General features: G+C 56.9%; 1 protein-coding gene across 11 annotated transcripts in view; it reads right to left on the bottom strand.

Annotated features, from left to right (window-relative positions):
- Positions 1-5235: 5235 nt before the first annotated feature.
- The window catches only part of Hdac4 (histone deacetylase 4), a 256470-nt gene continuing 251857 nt past the window's right edge, over positions 5236-9848 (bottom strand). For all 11 annotated transcript variants that reach the window (XM_013508107.1, XM_013508109.1, XM_013508114.1 and 8 more), the window contains one exon: positions 5236-9690. In XM_013508107.1, coding sequence (XP_013363561.1) covers positions 9651-9690 — 40 coding nt within the window. In that variant the 3' untranslated portion in view covers positions 5236-9650. The remainder of the gene's footprint in view (positions 9691-9848) is intronic.

Raw genomic sequence — 9848 nt, 5'->3', positions numbered from 1 at the left:
GCTGCCGGGGAAGACCACCGCAGTCTGACCAGGCAGTGGCCTCCGCAGGGACAGGCATGTGCGTAGTTTGGTGGAGCATTCAGCTCAGCCTCAGGCCACAAAGTGCCCCCCCCCACCCGCAACTACCACTGTCCTGGTCACTCTGCCACTGACTTAGGCACCATGAGCCATCTCTGGACACTGGGACAATGGCACCATCGGGACAGGGCTGGGGCAGTGGCCAGGCCTGGTCCTGCAGGGGAACAGTGTCTCCTCTCCACCTCGGCCCTGCTGAGAGCCACTGTTGATCCAAGCATCTTCCCCTTGGCATTGTGAAGATTAGAGGGCACTGCTGCCACAGCAGTGTCCTGGCAGCTGCTCCTGCCGGAAGTGCTGTCCCGTGCAGTCTGTCTGCCAGAGTGTGGTCAGGAGGGTAGCTAGGCCCTGTCACCTGCTCTGAGGCCTGGCCCCCTCCCCAGGTGGCCAGAGGCAGCTGGTGGTTTCCCCTGGCCGGCCAGGGCCATCTGCAGTGGGCTTCTCTGCAGATCCCCCTGGGAGCCATCTCAGCCCCAAGGGTGTGCTTGGAAATTCTGCTTCCTCCTCCTCCGGAACGCTACCCCGGAGCCAGCGCTCTGTGGGACAGGGACCTCGTCCCAGCAAAGAAGGGGGACTAAACTGAGACAGGTGCCCCCCAGCTGCGTGGTTACCACAGTCAGCGCCCTTCCCGTACGCCTGTGTGGGGTCCCTTTACCCCCGTGTGACTTTTCCGCGGGGTCGGCTGCTGGTCCCCGCATGGGCAAAGTGAGTAGAGGGAACTCGGAGGCTCCCAGACAGTGGTGGCCACGGTCACCCTCCCAACCTGTGCTGCGCTCTCAGGAGTGCTGGAGCTCGGGCCGGCGGCTGGGCTAGTAAATATTTCCAGGTGCTTCCACTTTTCATTAACTAATGCTGAAATGAGACTCTGTGCATAGGTTGTTTCTGTGCTTAGCTTTACGCCCTTGGGACACGTGCCCAGGAGTGTCCCTCGGGGCTGTCCCAGGGGCAGCAGGCTGTGCACCACGGCGTCAGCAGCTGTCATCAGTTCCGGTTCCAGAACGTCCTTCCCTGCTTATTTGCAAGTTTTAACGCCAATGCTCACACACGCGCGAGGGCTGTCGGCTTCTGAGTGGTTATTACACAACTGTATCTCCTCCTCTGGGGCTGCCTGTGATTTTGTTTTAATCTGTGTGAGTGTTGTGTGGGCTGGGTTGCTTCCCACTGTGTCTGATGAGCTCCCTTTATTTAGATCGAGGCGATTGCCTCCCCTGGAACACTGACATTTTTATTGTCATCTTGTGCTCTTTCTTCATGACCCCTTATTTCTTTCTGTTGCTTCCTTTGCACACAGGAAATTCCAGGAGTCAGGGAAGGAGCTAGAGCAGTACCGCGATGCCCCGTATGCGTCACCCACCCACTGTGGAGTCACCGCCTCCTGGCCAGTCCCATCTCCCCCATGTCCAGCCTGTCTGCTCCCTTGCGCTCCCTGGACAGTTTGGGGGGCCAACCCCAATGTCAGCGTCTGCCTTCCCCAGCACCTCCCTCCGTATGCCACGTCACTTCTGTGGAATGTCTTTGGTCCTGTCATTGCCGGAGAGATGCTTGCACGCCTGCAGCTGGCTCTGTGGGTCACACACTGGATGCACCTGGAATTTATTTTGATGCACCATGCGAAGCATCAAGCTGGCTTTCTCCAAGCGGCACACCAGGTAACTCCAGCACCACTCACCTGCTGCTCCTGCTTCACGTTTCTGTGGCCTTCTCTGTGCATCTGCCTGGGATGGGCCTGGCCCTGTCCCTGCTGCGCTGTCTGGTTGCTGTGGTTTCAGCACCTGGCTCAGGACCTCTGCAGGCGCCCACCCGCTCCTTGTACAGACGTCTGATGGCCTTGTGTCTGTTCCGAGGTCATCCCGCTCAGAACCTTCCTCTGTGCGGCTGGGCTGGTTCTGTGCTGGCTCACGCTTCTGGTTCTTTGCTGGCACCATCCAGCCCTCCTGCGGACCTGCTGCTCGGCTGGCCAGGCAGTAAGAGGGGCAGGTAGGAAAGGGTAGAGGAGCAGTGGGAGGAGGGCCCTCAGCTCATCCCAATCTGGGAATCAGCTGGGCTGTTTGGGTCATTCGGAGACAAATCCACGTCCCCTTGCACTCCCTGCCACGTGGCTGGGCAGGGCCACCCTCCACAGCCACACAGCTCAGGCTGCAGGGTCACAGACACCTTTTCCCAGACGGATGTTCCAAGCAAGGCGGCTCCCCATCCGTCTCCCAGGTGCATGGTCCTCCTTCCCAGACGCTTCTGTGTCTGAGCGCAGTCTTACAAGGAGACACAGACAGAGGGGAGATTTAGCATATACGCTGTGTCAACCGCTTCTCCTTTCCTTTGCGATGAGCCGTAAGGGCCTGGCAGGGCTCGGTGGCTGCACTGTGCCTTACTTTTCCTTCAAAGTAAGATAGCGAAGACTCCGGAGACAGAAGATGCGTGAGAGGTGAAGCGGACAGAGCACCAGGGTCCCGCATGCATTTAAAGCCCTCTGCACACCTGGTCAACAAACCAGCAGGGCTGAGGGCTGAGGAGGTGTGACAGTCATTCACTCGACATCTTCCCATCCACCGAGGAAACTAGTGCTCATCTCTGGGCTCAACCGACGAAAGGGCTTCAGAGGGTCAGTTCCAGGCTGTGTGACAGGCCAGGGGGCAGCAGGTGTGCGGCCCTGAGGCTGTCAGGGACCCCACGGGTAACGGTGGGCACTCTGGCTCCTGTGTTCAGAGAGCAGCGGGACCAGGCTGGGCAAGCAGGTGCTAGCTTGCGGACACGCTGGGAAGGCAAAGCTGCCAGTCACAGGAGACACCGTGGAGGAGGTGGCGGGTTCCCCAGTTGTAGCTGCAGCCCCTAGAGGACCCCCAGGGAGCCCACCTCCTCTTGGAAGTGGACTGCAGCTTCTGATGAGGGATGCTCTCTCCTGTGGGGCACGGCAGCAGGTTGAGGGGGCTCTGTGGAAGGACAGGGGCTGCCAAGAGCCCTGGTGTGTGTGTGCGTGTGCGTGTAGGGGGCTCCAGTGTACCCAGCCGCCCCGCCACAGCCGCTGCTTCCTTGGGGAGGCCAGGGCCTCGGAGACCAGGGCCAGGGCTGTTTCGCCGCACCCCAACAAGACCACAGACAACAGGCTGGAGAATGTCTGTTGGGTGAACTGGCCAAGTTTGGGGCCCTCAGTCACCCAGCGGTGGGCAAGGAACGCAGATGTCCTTGTTTACGACCTACCTGCTTAATGATGTTAGGACTTATGCCCCTTTTTAAAACTTTTGTGCAGTTCTGAACATCTTGTTTCTACAGCCACAATGTCTTTTTGTACAGCCCTTGGCTATACAGTATGCAACCGCTGCTGACTGTGCTGTACAGTACATCACTGCAGTTTTATGTTGTTACAGCACTGCTTGTAAGAGTTATGCAAATAAAATCAAAGTCATCCGGCTGCAGTTTCCTTTGACCGTTTCTTTGTTCTGAGTCCTGTAATGTGTACATTCGACAACTCCTCACGTGGCCACCAACTCACGTGACGGCCTAGTCGCGGGAACGAGACTCGGTTGTTAAACGGAGTGTCTGTGCACTAGACCAGTCCTCAGCAAAAGCACTCACTCCCCTCGGGGTGGAGCCCCTGCTGTGTGCATGCGGGCTGCACCCTGTCCTGCAGGGCCAGGGCCCTCACCATGCACAGCCCAAGAGGAACCAGGGTGCTTGCCCTTGGGGTTTGTGGTGGGGAGAAATCAGCAGCTCACAAGCTACCCCAAGAGGACAGGCCAGCAGCCGTGGGGACTGTCCCGGATACCACCCGGTACCACCACTGGTACAGTCGAGCCAGTTGCAGTGGACTGAAAAGGCCCCTTCCTGTAAATACGCAGCACACACTGAGATGTGCTGTTAAAGACACAGCTATGTGAAACGCACAAACCATGGCCCAGAAGCCTCGCGCTGGTGCTCGGCAGTCTGCTCTGGGCTGGGCCAGGTGGTGCGGTCTGGTCTCGCTTTGTGGGTGGGAGCGGGAAGGTGTCCCTGCCAGGGACACGGCGCGCACGCGTCTGGTGCTCCTTGCCTCGACGTGGCAGAAGCAGTCATGCTTTCAAAAGGTAAGGGGGCTAATGCTTCGTAGCAATCCTTGAAAAGCACGTTCTAGAGAACACAAGCCAGAGCGTGTGCAATCCTGCGTGGAGGTGAGGCGCAAAGGCCACCTGTCCCTGTCTCCTCGAGCTCCAGACTCCCCGGCTTCGCTTGTTCCCTGTCCACTTTAGAGATGGGAGAGCCATGAGAATAAGCACTCATGTGCTGGGTCGGTCGATCCCTGTGGTCTCATGTACACCCAGCTTCAGCAGAGCTCCTGGTGTCCCTGTAGGAGTCAGCCAGTGCTGCAGCAGTGCTGTGTAACACTCCACCCTGACTCAGTGACCCCAAGCTCTGAGCTGCTCTTCCTGTCACGGGCTGTGGGCTGTCCTATCAGGCTCTGCCCCCGCCGGCAGGTTCTGGGCTGAGGCGACTATGCATGGGAGTTTGGGCAGACAGGGTGGAATGTGGGGCTGGCTGAAGTGCCCTCAGGATGGCACGCTGACAGGAGGGCAGGAAGCAGTCCCACAGGAGGAGGAGCCAGGCCAGGAAGTGGCAGGCTGTGCCTTAGGTGCCCTGGTAGTTAGAAGCCCCTCACCCCACAACTAACCCATCGTGGGGTGCAGGGCCCAGAAAGGGCTATGCGCTCACCAGGCTGCGAGGAGTCCCCTGGCAACCAGGGGCTACCACCGGTGTGGGCAGACTCCCCTCTCAGACCAGGTGCCTGGAGGCACTGGCCGTGCCCTGACCTTGTTATTCTCTGAAGTCAGTTCCAGCCCAGCCCACCATGGCTCAAAGGCATTCTGGGACAGAAGAGTGCAATGGTTCAGGTCAGTATGAAGACACCACAGCCCTACTGCCTGCAGCGGGTGGCGGGCTCTCTACCAGGCCTGGGTCCTAGGGGCTCCCCACATGTGGCGATCAGTTCACAAGGGGTCTACTGACTTAGCAGAGTGCAGTACTCAGTTCCTGAGGGGCCCAGGGACTCCCGAGGGACAGTGGTCAGTCCCCAAGGGGCCAGGGCGTCCCCTGGCACTGGGGTTGGCTCCCGAGCTCCAGGGTACGGCGGTCAACCCTGGAGGCTCTGGCACACGAGCGCAAGTGAAAAGAGCGTGAGGCCGAGAGCAGAGGCGGAGGCAATGAATGCAGTCTTTATTTACACCACAAGAGTGACAGTGTGCAACGCGGTACAGACACTGGACTCCGGGAGGTGGAAAGAGGGGCTGACTGTCGGAGGACACCGCCGGCCAGCGAAGTTTCACCCACACACAACAAACAAGAATGAAAACACTGAAACAAGACCTCCATCTCCACTGAGCAAAAGAAAGAACCACGGAGAAGGTCCAGACAGCAGAGAGAACAGCTGAAACCGCAGGAGCCCAGGCAGCGGCTCCGGCCCCACGGTGCGAGGTTGGTGAGTGAGGGTCGAGCCCCAAGAGCATGTGCAGAGACCACACATGCTTGTCTGCTCAAAACCGGAACAGGGCGCCTCCGCCGTGGAGCACACACACCAGGAAACAAGAAACGCTCGCTCTGTCCTTCCCACAGGCGGCTTCATGGACGCCCGAGGCCACGCCGGGCCACCGGCTCTGGGCCCGTGGCAGCTGTGGCTGGGGGCCAGGCGGCAGCCCGGCGCCGCCAGGAAGGGGACGCTGGAGAGCCCCGCTTCTCAGTCGGAACAAACGGTCACAGGGCCTGCGAGGGCGAGCAGCCTGTGGCAGGAAAAAAGGAAACAAACCAAACAAAACCAAACCCTCCAAATCAATGCAAGGGGCCGCGGCCACAGTGCGCGCCCGCATCTCCCCGCAACACTGCTCCACATAAATACAACAAACTCTATTATTGGTGTGTCACAAGTGCTAGGTAAACTTTTTCCTTAATATGACAAATGTGTAAGTAGTCCTTTTTATTTTTTCTTACAATAAAAAGTACAATTCTTAAGAATAAGTTCAGTAAGACTCAAAACTCCCACCCCTCCTCTCCTTCAAGGTTTTGTTTTACAGAAAAATTTCCATCTTTTTTGTATCTGTAAATGTCACGAGAGGGGAACGAAAGGCATTTTTCTTCCCCAAAAGCTGCCAAGTTTGGCGTGCAAAATCCGTATCCAATATAAAGACATGCCGGGCATACGGGCCATGCAACCTCCAGGTGTAGGAAACTTAAAAAAATATATTCATATGTTTATATCTCTCTATTTATATATGTATCAATGCCCATGAAACACGTGGGCCCAAAGTCTACAAAACAAGGAATGAGCACGAGGCTGTGGCCGAGAGGGAGGAATGCTCCGATGGAGAGAAACACAAGGTCCATGGCTAGTGCCGCAACAACCAGACTCGACGGCCCTTCCTCTTGGAAACGGTTTGAAAGGAAAGAAAAACTGAAACACTTCGACAAAGCGGCCTGGAGCCGGAGCCCGGCCGGGTGGTGGCCAGTCCCGGCGGTGGGCACCGCCTGCTGGTGGGGTGTGGGCACGATGTGTGCAGCGGGAAGCCGCAGGGAAGCCGCGTGGGTCACTGGCCGGGGCTTCCCTTTACTAAAGGGCTTAAAGTGCTCGCTCCGACTCCTGGCCATGCCCCCCAGTCCTCTGCAGAGGAAGGAACAGGCCAAGGCCCAGGCCCAGGCCCAGGCCCACGCCCAGGTGGGGAGGCACGTGGAGAGCCCTCCCTGCTGTGTCCTGCCTGCGGGGCTGCGGCCCCTCCTGCCACCTGCCCTGACGCTGGCTGTGGACGCAGCCAACTGCGTCTTCAAAGGGAAGAGAAGGCTACATGGTAGAGGCTGCAGCACGCTGAGCGGGCGTGTTGGTGAGGGGTGCCCGTGCCGCCAGGCCCTGCCGAGCAAGGCTGGGGGCGTGGACGGTGACAGCCTGGCCACCCGGCGGCCCACGTTTCCCCCACAGGAAAGCACAGTGAAATGACGCGGCCGCCCAGGCACCGTGGGGGCGCAGGGCAGGAGCGTGGAGGCTGGAGGAGCTGGTACCGCCCCATCACCACCAGCGAGTGCCACCGGCGGGAAGGCGCCTAGGTGGCCCCTCCATTGCAGTGTCTCCTGCCAACTGGGCTTTGGCGCTGAGAGCAGCCAGCAGGGAGGGGAGAATCAAACGTGCCCAAGCCTGCTCTGCCCTGCTCACCACCCACCGTCTCAGCACTGCCCAGGGGCGGCAGTGACGGGGAGGCCAGGACGCACTCATCCGGGCACAAGTCTGGCTAGTTACGCCTACCCTGTAAACTTCACCAAAATCAGAAACCTGGCTTGGGGTCCCTCCTGAGCATCTGCACCTCCTCCCTCAAGTCTAAACTATGACACACTTTGGAATGAAATTGGTGGCTTCAAGTGCTAGAAAATAAGTTACCAGTAAAAGTGGCTGTCAGTTACTGCAAAGAGAAAAAGAGCAAAGACAAGCCCGCGCTCCCTCTGGAAGTACACACTCCGAGGACTTGGGCTCGGGCTCGGCGGGCATCGAGGCCCTGGCTTCCTGGCGTCCAGCAGAGCCCCAGCTGCACGGCTGCAGCAGAAATCCCCCAGGTGGGGGCAGGGCCAGCGGGGCCATGCGTTGCTGACATGCATAAAAGGTCTTTGGGAAACTGGAGCGAGGACTCCACCCCTCTGGAGTGGTCCAAGAAGTCTACACATGGGTTCATTAATGCTGACACTGTGGTCCACTGCAGCCACAGGCCCGGCCAGGGAGAGGAAAACACTCCATCCCCGACACTCACGTGCGGCAGGGAGGAAGAGCCCCTGGCTCCTCTGCACAGCTCCTGGGACACAGCCAGGAAGACAGGCTGGCTGGCATCACCGGGAAGGCCCAGCTCCTGACCTCACTGGACGTTTACGTTCACAAAATCATTTCTGATGGTGGCAGGCCTGAGCACGGCAGGGGCCTGCACACTTTACAGAATAACACAAACAAATCATAAAAAACCCATCCAAGTTAAAAAAATGTTCAATCAAGAATTTAGAAAAGAAAAAGGTTCAGACGTTCTTACCATTCAGAAAACTGCTAAATGGTGAGGAAAAAAATGTAAAATTCACAAAACAATGCTTATTTAGGATCTTCTTGTGAAAAATTCATACAAAAATCAACAGCAAATTTATATCCTTTGCTATAAAAACTCATTAGGTACCTATGTGCACGGAGGCTTGGACAGGGTGGGGCCTCTGTTAGAAAATAATTAAAATTAAAGTACAAACAGGTAGGGAAGCTGCCCAGGGGCGAACGGGTAGCAATCAGAAAGCTGCCCGTCGGAGCTCAGAACTGCAGGGCTGCGCCCGGATTGCTCTCCCTAAGCACCGAGGAGCTCGTGCCAAGCCCTCCACTTGCCAGGACCTTCACAATCTGCATTTATTTTATATATATATATATTTTCTATAAATGCATATAAATATTTACCAAGATCTCATAAGAATCAAGTTTCTTAGCTTGGAATACATTGGAATATATATTATACATATATATATATTTATTTATACCTAAAGTTAAGCAATACTTCATGCTACTTGCTCCTGATGAAAGCATTCCGACCGCAACACTGCAGGTGTGTGTCTACGACATGCTTCACGACCAAATGGAGATGCTCACTGCTACGTGATGGGTGAGAAAAGAACACTTTGGATTCATTTAAAAGTTGTTGGACTTCAAAACCCCCAACAGTGCTTGCCGCTTTTCTGGAACACCTCCACTTTCCTTAACAGCAATAAAGCCACACAAGGCCCGTGGATGGCCGCGCTCCAGGCAGAGGCGGCGCTGCCCGCTGAGCGCCAGGCCAGCACCATGGGCTCCCCCGACCATAGCAAACGGTCCCCCAATTCCTGCTGTTGAGTTTTTCTTAAGGCATTGTTCCTCAGACTTCAGAAAACCCAGCCACAAAAATCCATCAGAGCAGTAAAAAAAAGGCACAAACTCGTATCTTCCGATGGCTTTGAGAAGCTCAAGCTGACTTCCAGGCTCACATTCTGCTTTGTCCAGTTTTTTCCTTTAAAGGCTCCTCCAACTCTGTCCCCACCTGGCTGCAAACCCCATGGGATGCCTCAAAGGCTCCCAGGGCAGGCCAGAGCCATAGAAAACTTTCTGTTTAAAAAAAAATAAGCTACAAGATGAGCTGAGTGGTTTACACGGAGACTGTAGAACTGTGGGTAAGAATCAAACTTTAAGCACCAGTTTTAATCAAGTTTGTTTTGTATTATTAGATCTTTGATTTTCATTTTCCTTTCCTTGTGTCAACTAAATCCGGCAACTTTACCCCCCGCTGCCACAGCTCCTTCCTCTGCGGCTGCGCCGGGGGCTGCCCAAATGTGCTTGGCTTCCGCGTGTCTGCGCATCCGCGCAGTGCGCGCCGTCCTGTCCCGTGTCCGCGAGAAGCTGCCACGCCCGTGCGTGCGCCTCTGGAGACCTGTGGTCCAGGCGGCGGAAAGGCCTCCCACTGCCGCTGCATGCCTGGCGTCCCTGTGCTCAGAGAGCCCGTGCAGGACGCACGAGTGACACGGGAAAGTTTCCTGGCTGAGCTTCAAGACAGACAAACAAAGGAGACAGCAGCTTCAAGAGGGCGCTACAGGGGTGGCTCCTCCTCCATGGGCTCCTCGTCTGGCCTGTGTGGGAGAAAAGGGTGGGGCGCTGAGTGTGGTGGGCGGCAGCGCCCACACCTGGCCCCATGTGCTGCCCCTTCCCACAGATTGCGGGTTCCTCCCACTGGCCTGGGACTCTCACGAGTGTCTCCAGACCTGTGCACTGGAGAGGGCCAGTGTGG

Source organism: Chinchilla lanigera, unplaced genomic scaffold (assembly GCF_000276665.1).
Source record: "Chinchilla lanigera isolate Chin_1 unplaced genomic scaffold, ChiLan1.0 scaffold00141, whole genome shotgun sequence".
NCBI classification, from domain to species: domain Eukaryota; kingdom Metazoa; phylum Chordata; class Mammalia; order Rodentia; family Chinchillidae; genus Chinchilla; species Chinchilla lanigera.
Note: the sequence above shows the minus strand (reverse complement) of the source record. Positions and strands in the feature narration are given on the sequence as shown.